The 16344-nt window shown below is 47.7% G+C and overlaps 1 protein-coding gene across 1 annotated transcript in view; it reads left to right on the top strand.

Moving 5' to 3' along the window:
• The first annotated feature begins 12061 nt into the window (after positions 1 to 12061).
• LOC122935157 (vomeronasal type-2 receptor 26-like) overlaps positions 12062 to 16344 on the top strand; it is a 127212-nt gene continuing 122929 nt past the window's right edge. Inside the window, exon 1 of the mRNA XM_044290922.1 lies at positions 12062 to 12235. Coding sequence (XP_044146857.1) covers positions 12062 to 12235 — 174 coding nt within the window. The remainder of the gene's footprint in view (positions 12236 to 16344) is intronic.

Here is a 16344-nt window from a genome sequence, read left to right as displayed (position 1 = left end):
CCGTTATGCACCCCATGTATCGATAAATTGGTGGTGGAGGAATCCCAGAGCCTTTCTAGGAATATGCGATCTTTAATAAGATCTGAGGTGAAAGCCTCCTTAAGATCCTTGAGTAAAAATCGCCCGCGGTCTCCGGAAAAATCTCCGGATATTAGGGATTCGGATATAGACCAGTCTGACGTGGAAGAGAGAGAAGCAGGCCAGTTACTCTCTAATGACGCTGCTTCGCCAGCAGAGGAAGAAACAGGGGGTTCCTATTTCTCACCCGAAGATACCCAAAACCTCCTTAAAGCAGTCAGAGCAACTATGCAGTTAGAAGAGGCGAAACAGGCTAAGTCGACAGCAGATATTGCCTTTCAGGGGTTAGGTCCCAGAAAGCAGAGGGTTTTCACCATTCACGAGAACGTTCAGGCATTAATTAAAAAAGAATGGAAGAATCCTGATAGGAAGTTTTTTATCCCAAGCTCCGTTAAAAGGAAATATCCTTTTGATGAGAAAGTAGCAGCCTGTTGGGACAAGGCCCCTACGGTTGACGCTCCGGTGGCGAAGATTGCTAAAAGATCTGCGCTACCGTTTGATGATCTAGGTAGCCTGTCTGATCCTCTGGATAAAAAAGCAGACTTTTACTTAAAAAAGGCCTGGGAATCATCCTCTACCTGCTTGAGACCAGCGATTGCAGCGTCATGGGTCTCTAGGTCACTGCATATCTGGCTGGAACAGCTAGAACAGCATCTCAGTGAGAAGAAGCCAAGAGAAGAGGTTTTGGCCTCCCTTCCCACCTTTTTTAAGGCCGTCGATTTTTTTAGCCGATGCCTCCACGGATATAGTTAGGTTCTCAGCCAGATCATCCGCTATGTCCAATGCGGCTAGAAGAGCTATTTGACTGAAGTCCTGGAAAGCTGATCAGGGTTCTAAGGCTAGGTTATGCTCTTTCCCCTGTGAGGGTGACAGGCTCTTTGGATCTTCCCTCGACGATATACTTGAAAAAGCCTCGGACAAAAAGAAGGGTTTTCCAGCTCCTCAACGCCCTCCCTTTTTTCGCAGATACCAAGGTAAAAGGCAAAAGGGTAGGCAGTATGATAGAAGGGAAAAGGATAAGTTTCCTAAGAAATCCGGAGGTTTCCTTTTTAAATCCCAGGATACAAGACCCAAAGATAAGCAATGACGCCGAACCCCAGGTAGGGGGAAGATTTTCTCTCTTTCTCCCAGCCTGGAAAAACATAACCAAGAACGGCTGGATCTTGGGAGGGATTGGAGAGGGGTTCCGGCTGGAGCTCCTGTCCCATCCCCGGGATTCGTTCATTCTGACAGATTACCCCAAGGATCTAGTCAAAAGACAAGCCTTAGAGTCAGAGGTCCTGCTGCTTCTGCAAAAAGGGGTGGTTGTCCCGGTTCCGCAGGCAGAGAAGGGCAGGGGGTTTTACTCCCCTCTTTTTTTAGTGAAAAAACCCAATGGCTCCTTCCGGGTAATCCTAAACCTGAAGAAATTAAACAGATTCCTCAGCTACAAAAAATTTCGTATGGAGACCATAAGATCGGCCATAGATCTCCTAACAAAGGATTGCTGGATGGCGACTCTGGACTTAGAGGACGCGTACTACCACGTGCCAATTCATGTGTCCTCCCAAAAATATTTGAGGACAGCAGTCTGGGTTCAGGGGGAATGTCTGCACCTGCAATACAGAGCCCTGCCTTTTGGGGTTTCTCAAGCCCCCAGAATCTTCACCAAAGTGATTGCGGAAGTTGCCTCCTTTCTAAGGTTGTCAGGGGTTCCGTTGCTGCCATATTTAGACGACTTCCTGTTTATTTTCCAGACCAAGGAAGGCCTGGTTCAAAACATCGAAGTTTCCTGCGCCCTGTTAAAGAGCTTGGGCTGGAAAATAAATTGGGTAAAGTCTTGCCTAACACCATCTCAGAACTGTGTATTTTTAGGCATCCTGTTAGACTCCCGAGTAGAAAAGTCCTTCCTCCCGTCCGCCAGGATATTCTCCATCAGGGAGCATGTTTGGGATCTTTTCAGATCCTACCTCTGCTCGTTCAGGAGGGCAATAGCGGTGCTGGGCCACCTGACAGCAACCTTTCCAGCAGTCCTATATGCGCAGGCCCACACAAGGAAGCTACAATCATGCATCCTGCGCCAATGGGACGGCCGCAAGCAGTCGTTGGACCGGATTTTCCACTTATCCGCAGAGGCGAGAGTGTCTCTCCTTTGGTGGACTGTGACAGAGAATCTCTCAGCTGGAGTACCATGGTCCTTTCAGGATCTGATAGTATTAACAACGGATGCCAGCCCGTGGTGGTTGAGGGGGCCCACTCGGAGAACAAAGGTTGGCAAGGGAGGTGGGATTTGAAAACCAGGAAAGCCACCTCAAACTTCAAAGAATTAAAAGCAGTAGAGATGGCCCTAAGAGTGATAGCTCCGGACATATCCTTCAGGAACATAATTTTATACTCGGACAACTTGACTACAGTGGCATACATCAACTATCAAGGCGGAACAAGGGTACCTTCTCTGGCAACACTCTGTCACCAGATCTTTCAGTTAGCGGAACAGAAACATCTATCTCTGTCGGCAGTCCACATAAAAGGGAAAGAGAACATAGTAGCCGTTTTTCTGAGTCGCACCCAGCTAAAACAGGGAGACTGGTGCCTAAACCCAGAGGTCTTCTCCCAGGTAACGCATAAATTCGGCCTCCCCACGGTCGACCTGTTTGCCTCCAGGAAGAACAGGAAAGTGGAAAGGTTCTTCTCCATAAATCGTCTGGACGATCCAACAGCTTTAGACGGTTTGGCACAGAACTGGTCTCAGGAGGAGGGTTACGCCTTCCCTCCTTTTTCCCTAATCCCGCAGGTTCTGAAAAAAGTCCAGAGGGAGAAAGCGACAATTACCCTAGTGGCCCCAGTGTGGCCGAAAAGGTCCTGGTACTCCTGCCTCCTAGACCTAGCAATAGCCCCCCCTTGGATACTGCCCCCTCGGGAGGATCTATTATATCAGGGCCCGGTCCTGCATCCCAATCCAGAGATTTTGCATCTGGCAGCATGGAGGCTGAGAGGGAGATTTGGTTAGGCCGGGGTCTGTCCCAATCTGTAGTATCCACTATGTTGGGAAGTAGGAAAGCCACCACAGCCAGAAAATATAATAAGATTTGGGAAGTCTTTTCCTCCTTTTTAGGGATCAGTCCTGACCCCTTCTCTCCTCCAAATGTCTCTAGGGTCCTAGACTTTCAACAAGCTGGCTTGGATAAGGGGCTTAGGGCTTCCACCCTAAGAGTACATGTGGCAGCCTTGAGTTACTTCTTCGATTCCCAGTTGGCCCTGCACCCTTGGATTAAAAGGTTTCTGTCAGCAGCCTCCAGGATCCGCCCTTCGATAAGACCCTTGTCCCCTCCTTGGGACCTAAACACAGTCTTGACGGCCCTGTCACAGAAACCTTTTGAGCCCTTGTCTGACATACCCATAGACATGCTCTCCTTTAAGATGTCCTTTTTACTGGCCATTACTTCAGCTAGGAGAATCTCAGAGATACAAGCTTTCTCGGCCTTTCCTCCTTATACCCAGGTCTTGGATGACAAGGTTATTATTAGGCCTCTCCCGTCCTTCCAGCCAAAGGTGGTTTCGGACTTCCATAGAAGTCAGGATGTTGTCCATCCATCCTTTTGCCCTAATCCCTCTAATAGTTTAGAAAGGGAGTATCATTGCCTGGACGTCAAAAGATGTCTGCTTGCCTATTTAGAGTCTACCTCAGCTTGGAGGTTGGAAGAAAACCTCCTTATTCAGTTTTGGGGTAGGAATAAGGGGCGGAAAGTATCCACGGCAGTTATTGCTAGATGGGTGAAAAGGGCCATTTTACGAAGCCTATTTAGCGCAGAGTCTCTCGCCCCCTTCGGGGTTCGGAGCCCACTCCACCCGAGCGGTAGCTACATCCTGGGCCGAGAAGGCGGATGCCTCCCTGGCTCAAATTTGTAGAGCAGCAACTTGGAGCTCTCAACATACTTTTTTGAAGCATTACAGGCTCCAACTTCATACAGATTCCGCCTTTGGTAGGAAGGTGCTTCAGGCGGCTGTCCCCCCCTAGTTTCTCATTAATAGTCTATCTCGCATGGGGTGCCGTCATGGGTGAGGGGAAAACAACATTGCTTACCGGTAATTGTTTTTCTCGATACCCATGACGGCACCCCCAAAATTTTCCCTTCCCTATAAAAAAAAAAGAAAAGAAAAAGGAGCTAATGGGCTTAGTTACCCTTTATTAGGTTATATGCGGAGTAGCCCGCTACTGCCTATAGGTTTCTGAGAGTTCTCTCTTGAGTATTGTAGAGATATAATGTACCATATTGGATCTCTCTCTCTCTTTCTTTCTTACGTGTATTCACCTCCGGAGTACTGTTTATTACTATCACTGGTGCTTGGTGGGGGTGTGAACCTTTTATCTTCTCAGGTTTCCTGTCCCGGATGGGAGGTCCCTGGTCGCATGGGGTGCCGTCATGGGTATCGAGAAAAACAATTACCGGTAAGCAATGTTGTTTTTTTTTTTTTTTTTTATAATAACACACATCGGAGCCCTAATGACTCCCACATATGTTATGTTGTGTTGAGTAACAAACGACTAAACAAGAAAATATGAGAAGACTCAGAGCTCAAACCCTGCATGAGGAGACAGCTCTCTAAGGGACAGCAGTCAGCTGTTGTTGTACCAACTGTCCATCGTGCAATGCGGCCTGCAAACCCAGGATCAGCTTTCAAGTTGGAGGGGAGCGCATCTCAGTCACTGTTCTGTTCGCCTTGGACTTCGGTTTCTGCATCTTCCTCCAGGGTTCCATCTGCGGGAGGCTTGGTAAGTCCGTAGATTGTGCTATCGGCATCCATGAGGAGACTTCTACAGGGCAAATTCCGATGGCATCCCAGGCTCTCTCTAGGTCGTCAGGAGTGTGGATCGCGATGCGTTTTCCGTTCTTAATAATCGCAATTCCGAATGGATACAACCAAACATATGGGATCTTCTGCGCTCTCAGTTCGTCCAAGAGTGGCTTCATTATGCGCCGCTTTGCTAGTGTGGTGGGCGCAATGTCCTGGTACAGTGCTATGTCTGCGCCGTCATATACAATTCGTCTTTTTTCCCTGGCAGCCGCCATTATGCGTGCGGTGTCCACATATGAAAGATGGCCGCAGATAACATCTCTGGGCCTGTCAGTCGGCTTCGGAATGGGCCTCAAAGCCCTGTGGATCCGTTCAAGTACAATCGAGCCCACCGACTCCTCGCCAAGTAGATCGGCAAAGATTTCCAGGGCGACTTTGCGCAGGGATTCAGCGGCCCAGGACTCAGGTAGCCCCTTGATGCGTACATTATGTCTTCTGCCTCTATTCTCCTGGTCTTCGAGCATTAACATTGCTTTGTTAAGCTCTGCAGTGTGAAAATTGAGGTATTCCGCTACTCCTGTGGAGTGCGACACAATCTCTTGCGTTGCGGTTTCCAGAGTTTCTACCCTGTGTCCCATTTGCGCTATCTCCGATTTGATATCGGACAGTTCATTAAGTACTGGTTTTATTGCTTTTTCAAGCGCTTTCCCCAGTACCTTTGTGAGAAAGGATTTTGAAACTGGCGAAGGGTCTCTCGATTCCGCTGTGTCTCCTTGAGAGCTGGCTGCATCGGAGTCTTCCCCTTCTTCACATGCCGCTGCCGCCGCCATCTTGGGGCCTGCGCCTGGAGAGATGAGTGCTTTCTTTTTAAGAAATCTCTGCATAGCTTGCTGGCTCTTTTGGTTTCTCGGGGTGTCGGGAGCACCAGCACTTCTATCTCCCCCGTATTTGACCATTTTAAAGTGGGTCACCGCTATTTAAATGGTTTGAATCGCTAGAGTGTGGAGGAGCCGAGGTCTCACACAACCATTTGCAGTCACTGCTAGGCTCCGCCCCTCAGGGGATCGTTTTTTTGCGGGATGAGAGGACGGTTTTATTGAAACTATTTTGGGGGCTGTAGGACTTTTTGATCGCTTGCTATTAAAATTTTTGTTGTGTAAGGTGACAAAAAAAGTTATTTTTTTTGGACCGTGTTAATCTGGGGGGTTAGGTCATGGGGTATTTTTATAGAGGAGATTATTACCGACGCAGCGATACCTAATTTGTATACTTTTTTAAATTATTTAAGTTTTTTTGGGTGTCTCAAGTCTGAGAACCAGTTTTTTTTATCCGATGTCAGTGGCTAAATTGGGATATAATTTATAAATTTAGTATTCCATGGAAGTGTGGTACTCCTTGATAGGCCCGGATGATCGGGGCACGTGTTGCACTAAGTAGTGGTGTCCTTCCGTATCCCCCTACTGCGACACACTGCACTATTTTTGGGTTCGTCCCTTTTTTCCAGTATGGGGGACCACACCTGGAAAGTGTTGGCCAGGGACGATCCGGGCGCCTCCAGTTCCCGAGGTACTCTGGCCTGCTCTTTCCTGGTCCGAAAAGATCAGGGCCTTGAGGACTGCCTCATAGAATTGGAGGAATGTCCCTGTGCTGCCAGCGCTTCGGGATAGTACAAAAGCGTTGTACAAGGCAACCTGTACCAAGTAGAACACAACTTTTTTGTACCATGCCTGGGTTTTGGCGTTATATGGCTTGAGGACTTGATCAGAGAGATCAGCTCCTTCCAGTCGACGATACAATCGGTCTTGAGGACCGTTGCTGCGGTACCTCGCACAGGGACAGGGGTGATGCCGTTACCATGAATTGTGGACAGTACAAGGACATCCCTCTTGTCCTTATATCGGACCAGCAATAGGTTTTCACTGGTAAGGGCACAGGTCGCACCCCTGGGGATAGGCAAGGGACTGGAACAAGGGGATACTAGTATAAAAGTTATCCACATAAAGATGGTAACCCTTATCTAGCAGTAGGTACATAAGGTCCCACACAAGTTTCCCGCTAACACCCAGAGTGGGGGGACATTCTGGGTGTTGAATACAGGAATCTTGCCCCTCGTATATACAAAACTTGTAAGTGTACCCTTAGGTACTCTCACAGAGTTTGTATTCCTTCACGCCAAACCTCGCCCGCTTGGAGGGCACATACTGGTGGAAAATGAGTCTCCCCTTGAATGCAATGAGAGACTCATCAACCGCGACCTCCCTTCCAGGTACATAGGCCTGTACAAATTTGTCCCCAAAATGATCTTATACAGATGGTCATAGGCAGGATCACCTTGGGGGGGACATGCAGCATTATCTGAATAATGCAGACATTTCCGGATGGCCTCAAACTGGGAGCGTGTCATGGCCGTACTGTAAAGTGGGGCCTGGTAGAGGACGTCCCCACTCCAGTAATGCCTGACACTAGGTTTCTTGACCAGCCCCATATGCAGCACGAGGCCCCAAAATGTCCTCATTTCGGCTGCACTGACCGGCGTCCAGCCACCGGGCCTGGCCAAAAAAGAGCCTGGGTGTTGAGCAACGAACTGTTGAGTGTACAGGTTCGTCTGCTCCACCATCAGATTTACCAGTGGGTCACTGAAAAAATGACAAAAAAAGTCATATTCAGTGTAGCCCACTGTGGAAATCTGGATTCCTGATTGGCCTACAAAATCAGGATTCACTGGCTCGTATCGCTCTGGGGTACACCAGACAGGTTCACCGGCAGGGTGCTCCGGTGGATTTAACTGGTGGGCCGGAAAACTAGTACGAGCCCCAGAGCTGCTCGTACTAGACTGGGCCACAGGGTCCCTAGCATGGCGGTCCCCTTGCTCAGTCTGACGGCGTCTCCGCCGCCTTGGGGGCTCATCACCATCGCTAGATGATGAGGAGGACATGGATGACAACAGGAAAGTGGGGTCATCCTTGTCCTCACTGGGACTCTCGGAGTCGGAGGCAAGCTGGGCGTATGCCTCCTCGGCCGAGAACGTTCGGCGGGCCATAGGGGAGTGTGTGCCTGCGTGTGCCTCCGCCGCGCGGCGGTGATCAAAAATACACAGGGCGTACAGGTACGCCCTGTGTCATTAAGTACCACGACATAAGGGTGTACCTGTATGCCCTGTGTCCTGAAGAGGTTAAATGGTAATACACGCCACAAAAGGCTTTCAATCATATAACTGCACCGCTGAACGACAAATATATTTTTGGTTTGCCACTAATAAAAGTCAAAAATGGCTTTAAAAAAAATAACTGCACCATTGACCGGCAAATATATTTTTTCTTTTTACGGTAGTACACGCCATAAACAGCTTTAAACATATACGGTAACAGCGCCGCTAACTGGAAAATATATATTTGGTTTTCCATTAATAAACGGCAAAAACAGATAACTGCACCGCTAAGCGGCAAATATAGGTCTGACGGAGGGGAAGGGGGGCAATACACTCACGTTCCTCTGCCATGGCTGCTGCGGCAGGGTGGGGGGTAGGAGCAGTGCCAGCTCCATCAGCAGCAATTTGACTCGAATCGCTGATGAGCATCTTTCTTCACCAGCCTAGTGAAGAAACTACTCACCAGCAGCAGCAGCTAGACCTGGAGCAGGACCTCAACCAGCAGGTGGTGGCATACTTGGACAGCACCCTGCCACCCTACATTGAAAATCCGCTGGATTACTGGGCAGCCAAACTTTGAAGCCGCAACTAGCCGAGTTTGCACTGGAAAAGCTGTCCTGCCCAGACAGTAGTGTGGCATCAGAGCGGGTGTTTAACCGCCTCCGGACCGCCTAACGCAGGATTGCGTTCCGGAGATGGCTGACTCAGGCTCAATCACGCATCTACGCGTCATCTCGCGAAAGGCGAGATTTCCTGTGAACACGCGCCTGTGTGCGTTCACAGGAACTGCAGGTAACCGAGTGGATCTGCAGCGGCTAGCAGGCTGTAGATCCGATATTTTTAACCCCTTAAAGGTATATTAGACGCTGTTTTTATAACAGCATCTAATATACCTGCTACCTGGTCCTCTGGTGGTCCCTTTTGCTTAGATCGACCACCAGAGGACACAGGCAGCTCTGTAAGTAGTACCAAACACCACTACACTACACCCCCCCCTGTCACTTATTAACCCCTTATTAACCCCTGATCACCCCATATAGACTCCCTGATCACCCCCCCTGTCACTGATCACCCCCCTGTCATTGATCTCCCCCTGTAAGGCTCCATTTAGATGTCCGTATGTGTTTTGCGGATCCATGGATCCGCGGATCAACGGTTCCGCGGATCCGCAAAACACATACGGACGTCTGAATGGAGCCTGACAGGGGGGTGATCAATGACAAGGGGGTGATAACCCCATATAGACTCCCTGATCACCCCCTGTCATTGATAACCCCCCTGTAAGGCTCAATTCAGACGCCTGTATGTGTTTTGCGGATCCACGGATCCGCGGATCCGCAAAACACATACGGACGTCTGAATGGAGCCTTACAGGGGGGTGATCACCCAATATAGACTCCCTGATCACTCCCCTGTCATTGATCACCCTCCTGTAAGGCTCCATTCAGACGTCCGTATGTGTTTTGCGGATCCGCGGATCCACGGATCCGAAGATCCGCAAAACACGGATACCACGGATCCGCAAAACACGGACACCGGCAATGTGCTTTCCGCATTTTGCGGATCCACACATTGCCAGAACTATATAGAAAATGCCTTTTCTTGTCCGCAATTGCGGACAAGAATAGGACATGTTCTATAGGCTCTACAAAAGACGCAGTGTTCGCCCGATCAGGCCTGATCTTGTGCGCACACTTGCGTTCAGTCCGCCCCACCGCAGTGACAGAATATTTTTTTTCTGATCACTGCAAATACACCAGAAAATTGCTGCGGCACTATAAAAAGATCACTTTTGAGGGGCATGGCGAGTTCATAGAAGATTTTTGTGTTTTTTGGCACAAGTTAGCGGAAATAGTTGTTTTTTTTTTTGTTTTTTTTTCTTACAAAGTCTCATATTCCACTAACTTGTGACAAAAAATAAAATCTCACATGAACCATACCTCTCACGGAATCCAAATGCGTAATTTTTTTTTGACATTTATATTCTAGACTTCTTCTCACGCTTTAGGGCCCCTAAAATGCCAGGGCAGTATAAATACCCCACAAGTGACCCCATTTCGGAAAGAAGACACCCCAAGGTATTCGCTGAGGGGCATATTGAGTCCATTGATTCACAAGTTAGCGGAAAGGGAGACTTTGTGAGAAAAAATAAAATAAAAAATTCCGCTAACTTGTGCCAAAAAAAAAAACCTTCTATGAACTCGCCATGCCCCTCACGGAATACCTTGGGGTGTCTTCTTTCCAAAATGGGGTCACATGTGGGGTATTTATACTGCCCTGGCATTTTAGGGGCCCTAAAGCGTGAGAAGAAGTCTGGAATCCAAATGTCTAAAAATGCCCTCCTAAAAGGAATTTGGGCTTCTTTGCGCACCTAGGCTGCAAAAAAGTGTCACACATGTGTTATCTCCGTACTCAGGAGAAGTAGGGCAATGCGTTTTTGGGTGTCTTTTTACATATACCCATGCTGGGTGAGAGAAATATCTCTCTAAAATGCCAACTTTGTAAAAAAAAATAGGAAAAGTTGACATTTACAGAGATATTTATCTCACCCAGCAAGGGTATATGTAAAAATACACCCCAAAACACATTGCCCTACTTCTCCTGAGTATGGCGATACCACGAGTGTGACACTTTTTTGCAGCCTAGGGGGGCAAAGGGGCCCACATTCTAAAGAGCACCTTTAGGATTTCACAGGACATTTTTTGCACATTTGAATTTCAAACTACTTCTCACGCATTAGGGCCCCTAAAATGCCAGGGCATTATAACTACCCCACAAGTGACCCCATTTTGGAAAGAATACACCCCAAGGTATTTTGTGATGGGCATAGTGAGTTCATGGAATTTTTTTTTTTTTGTCACAAGTTAGTGGGATATGAGACTTTGTAAGAAAAAAATAAAATAAAAAATCATCATTTTCCGCTAACTTGTGCCAAAAAAAAATTCTAGGAACTCGCCATGACCCTCACGTAATACCTTGGAGTGTCTTCTTTCCAAAATGGGGTCACTTGTGGGGTATTTATACTGCCCTGCCATTTTAGGGGCCCTAATGCATGAGAAGTAGTTTGAAATCCAAATGTGTTAAAAATGCCCTGTGAAATCCTAAAGGTGCTCTTTAGAATTTGGGCCCCTTTGCCCACCTAGGCTGCAAAAAAGTGTCACACATGTGGTATCGCCGTACTCAGGAGAAGTAGGGCTGTGTGTTTTGGGGTGTATTTTTACATATACCCATGCTGGGTGAGATAAATATCTCTGTCAAATGACATCTTTGTATTAAAAAAATGGGAAAAGTTGTCTTTTAGAGAGATATTTCTCTCACCCAGCATGGGTATATGTAAAAAGACACCCCAAAACACATTTCCCAACTTCTCCTGAGTACGGCGATACCACATGTATGACACTTTTTTTGCAGCCTAGGTGGGCAAAGGGGCCAAAATTCTAAAGATCACCTATAGGATTTCACAGGACATTTTTTACACATTTGAATTTCAAACTACTTCTCACGCATTAGGGCCCCTAAAATGCCAGGGAAGTATAACTATCCCACAAGTGACACCATTTTGGAAAGAAGACACCCCAAGGTATTTCGTGATGGGCATAGTGAGTTAATGGAAGTTTTTATTTTTTGTCACAAGTTAGTGGAATATGAGACTTTGTAAGAAAAAATAAAATTAAAATAAAATCATCATTTTTCACTAACTTGTAACAAAAAATAAAAAGTTCTATGAACTCACTATACCCATCAGCGAATACCTTAGGGTGTCTACTTTCCGAAATGGGGTCATTTGTGGGGTTTTTCTATCAAATGGTAAGTGAGAGGAAAGAAGGAATATCAGCGGCACTACGCTGGTAATTCACCTATAAGCCCCTTGCATCTGTCAGGGATCCAAAGACCTGCGGCTGTCCCCGATGACCGGAAAGAGTGGTGCTCAGCGTAGTGAAGAGGAATCAAATCAAGGAAATAGAAGAGACGCGGCACTCACCAAAGGTCTTGCTCTTAGGGTTGCTTTATTGCAAGTCAGAAGGCATGCTGCGCAGGCAGGGGAGCGGGATGGCCACGATGTGCAACAGCGGTGGCGGCAGTTTCACGCAGAAGTCGCGCTTCCTCAGACCGACTATGACGTGCAGGCGCACGGACGTACCTTTTAAAGGAAAGCTGTCAGTCATCACCATGGTGATCCCCGACGCTCCCCAAGTGCGCAGCTACAAAGAAACGGAGAGAGACACAGGGCAGGTAATTGAGTCATATAAAATGCAAACATTGCAATTCCTGCAGAAATGCTGATGTGCAGCCTCCTATTGAGGCGACAACTGTGGGGTTTTTCTACTGTCTGGGCATTGTAGAACCTCAGGAAACATGACAGGTGCTCAGAAAGTCAGAGCTGCTTCAAAATGCCGTGTCACAACCAGACAGAGGCATTTCAGAACCTCCCCCTTGAGTTTCTGTGTTGTGGTATTCAGTTCCTCCTCTCGTTAGCCTCTCTCAGCTGTCATGTGTTGGACTAATTACTTCCCTTTAAATTCCTCCCCAGAATGCTTTTCTGGGCGGCTTATACTTCTTCCTGGAGTGTGTGTGCATGCAGATCTTGTTCACCTGTCTGCTACAAAGCTAAGTGTTGTACATTTACCTGTTATTTTCTGTTTGCTGGATCCCAGGTGACCCTGACTCCCTCCGTATCTTGTGTAGGGAGCCGGTGGTCGTGTCCCCTCATATTGTAGGGTGCTCAGGGCTTTTATAGTCCAGGTTCGTGGATATGCAAACCTCCACCATTAGGATCTTTGCATAGGCTGAGCAGCCAGGGAAAGTGCCAGGTCTTCTGCAGGGGTCTCCCTTGGTTCCTTAGCTTTTCGATCCAGTGAGTCATTTATGCATGTTGCTTTGCCTTGTTTCCTGTACACCGTCCGTGACATTATAAGCCGCCGAAACCGTCTCAAGCATGGATCCGGTTTCACTTTTGGCTGAACGCTTCCAGGGTCTTTCATTGGAGGTAGCTGATCTCCGTAAGGACTTTTTCTCAGCTTCAAGTGACCGGTTCAGCTTGCGTTCATGGAGTTTGTTCTGAGCCTAAGATCTCGCTCCTGGATACGTTCTCCGGGGGTAGTGAGAATTTTGTGCGTTTTAGAGAGGCTTGCAAACTCCATTTTCGCCTTCTTCCCCATTCCTCTGGTGATGAGGAACGGAGGGTGGGGATCATTATATCGCTGCTCAGAGGTAACGCTCAGTCCTGGGCCTTTTCGCTGCCGGAGGGGGCACGGCCTCTCCGTTCACTGGATGATTTCTTTTTAGCCCTGGGTCAGATATATGATGATCCGGATCGTATTGCTCTGGCTGAGTCTAGACTACGTCTATTATGCCAGGGTAAACAATCCGCAGAAATATACTGCTCAGAATTTCGGAGATGGGCAGTTGATACTGGTTGGAATGATGCTGCACTCCGAAGTCAATTTTGCCATGGTCTTTCAGAGGGATTGAAAGATGCATTTGCCTTTCATGAGAGGCCTATTTCTTTGGACTCTGCTATGTCTCAGGCCGTTCGTATTGACAGGCGTCTTAGAGAGAGAGGAGAGATGTCCCCTTCCTGTCATACTCAGTCCCAGGACAGTGCAGCGGTCCCATTCTGTGCGCAGGGGTCTCAGTCGCCGTCAGCCCCTTCTGAGCAGGAGTCCATGCAGCTGGGGTTGATTGCTTCAGACAATAGAAGATTCAGCTTGCATGGGAGGGTTTGTTTTTGTTGTGGAGGTATAAATCATTTGGCAAATATTTGTCCCTCTAGGAGATTCAGGCAGTTTTCTGGGAGTAATAAAAAAACAAACAGGAAAAAATCTTTTAAAAATGTTTTGTCTGTTACTATTGGCAGGGTTGAGGCGGAAATTGAAGGTTTTCCATTTGCTTGTAGTTCCCGTTTTGTCCTGCCGGCTAGGGTGGCGCTAGAGAGCAAGAACATTTTTTGTGAGATTTTTGTGGATAGTGGAGCAGCGGTCAATCTCATTGATAATCAATTTGCGATAACTCATGGTTTCCAGGTGCGTACTTTGGGAAAGGATATTCCTGTTTTTGCCATCGATTCCGCTCCACTTTCTCAAAAATCATTAAAGGGCATAGTTCACAATATCCGTTTAATTGTGAGTGATGCTCATGTTGAGGATGTGTCATGTTTCGTCCTTAGCGGTTTACCTACCCCTCTGGTGTTGGGGCTGCCCTGGCTCACTAAGCATAACCCCACCATTGATTGGCAAGCGAGGCAAATAAATGGTTGGAGTGACTTTTGCAGAGAGAATTGAATCATGACATCTGTTTCTGAGGTTGCTACTAAGACTGTACCATCTTTTCTCTCTGAATTTTCGGATGTCTTCTCTGAGAGTGGAGTTCAGGATTTGCCCCCGCACAGGGAGTACGATTGCCCTATTAATCTCATCCCAGACGCCAAGCTGCCTAAATCTCGTTTATACAATCTTTCCCAACCTGAGAGGATCGCTATGCGTGCTTATATCTCTGAGAGTCTGAGAAAAGGACACATACGACCCTCGAAGTCACCTGTTGCCGCTGGTTTTTTCTTTGTTAAGAAAAAAGATGGTTCTTTAAGACCTTGTCTGGATTTCAGGGAGCTGAACAGTATCACAATTCGTGACCCTTATCCGCTTCCTCTGATCCCGGACCTGTTTAACCAGGTTGTTGGGGCTAAAGTCTTTTCCAAATTAGATCTAAGAGGGGCATACAACCTGGTCAGGGTCAGAGAAGGGGACGAATGGAAGACGGCCTTAAATACCCCTGAGGGCCATTTTGAAAATTTGGTTATGCCTTTTGGTTTGATGAATGCCCCAGCCGTTTTTCAGCATTTCGTGAACAGCATTTTTTTATCATTTGATGGGAAAATTTGTATTGGTGTATTTGGATGACATTTAGATTTTTTCTCCCGATTTCAAAACTCATAAGGAACATCTACATCAGGTCTTGCTCATCCTGCGGGAGAATAAATTATATGCGAAACTGGAAAAATGTGTGTTTGCGGTTCCAGAAATGGAATTTCTGGGGTTTCTTTTCTCCGCTTCTGGTTTTCGCATAGACCCCGAGAAGGTCCGCGCTGTGCTTGAGTGGGAGCTTTCTGAGAATCAGAAGGCGCTGATGCGTTTTTTGGGCTTTGCCAATTATTACAGGAAGTTCATTTTGAATTATTCTTCTATTGTTAAACAACTCACTGATATGACCAGAAAGGGGGTAGATTTTTCTTCTTGGTCAGTAGAGGCGCGTAAGGCTTTTTCTGATATCAAGGAGAGTTTTGCTTCCGCTCCCATCTTGGTATAACCTGATGTTTCTTCACCCTTCATAGTTGAGGTTGATGCTTCTGAGGTGGGTGTGGGGGCGGTCTTGTCTCAGGGTTCCTCTCCTGCCAATTGGCGACCGTGTGCCTTTTTCTCAAGAAAACTCTCCTCCGCAGAGAGAAATTACGATGTGGGAGATAGGGAATTGTTGGCCATCAAGTTGGCTTTTGAGGAATGGCGCCATTGGCTAGAGGGAGCCAGACACCCTATTACCGTATTTACTGACCATAAAAATCTGGCCTACTTGGAGTCAGCCAAGCGTCTGAACCCGAGACAGGCCAGATGGTCTTTGTTCTTTTCTAGGTTTAATTTTCTTGTCACGTTCCGCCCTGGAGTTAAGAATGTGAAGGCTGATGCCCTGTGACGTTGTTTTCCGGGAGGCGGGAATTTTGAAGACCCGGGTCCCATTTTGGCTGAAGGTGTGGCGGTCTCTGCTCTTTTTCCTGAATTGGAGGCAGAGGTGCAGGCAGCCCAGTCAGAGGCTCCTGATCTTTGTCCTCCTGGGAGCTTGTTTGTGCCTCTCGCTTTAAGACACAAGATTTTTAAAGAACACCACGATACGGTCCTTGCTGGGCACCCGGGGGTAAGAGCCACACTGGATCTCATCGCTCGGAGATTCTGGTGGCCTGCGCTTCCTAAGTCGGTTGAGGGTTTTGTGGCAGCCTGCGAGACTTGCGCTCGTGCCAAAGTCCCTCATTCACGGCCATCAGGTCCGCTCCTTCCCTTACCCATTCCTTCCCGTCCTTGGACACATCTGTCCATGGACTTCATAACGGACCTGCCTCGTTCCTCGGGGAAGACTGTGATTCTGGTGGTGGTGGACCGTTCTAGCAAAATGGTGCATTTCATGTCAAATTGCACGGCATTCCTTCAGACATAGTCTCTGATAGGGGCACGCAGTTTTTTTCCAGATTCTGGAAGGCTTTCTGTTCTCGCTTGGGGGTTCGGTTGTCATTCTCTTCTGCTTTCCACCCGCAGTCGAATGGCCAGACAGAGCGCGTCAATCAGAATCTGGAGACATAT

The sequence above is a fragment of the Bufo gargarizans genome, chromosome 4, assembly GCF_014858855.1.
Source record: "Bufo gargarizans isolate SCDJY-AF-19 chromosome 4, ASM1485885v1, whole genome shotgun sequence".
Classification (NCBI taxonomy): Eukaryota; Metazoa; Chordata; class Amphibia; order Anura; family Bufonidae; genus Bufo; species Bufo gargarizans.
The sequence above is the reverse complement of the archived record's forward strand: the minus strand, read 5'-3'. Positions and strand labels throughout refer to the sequence as shown.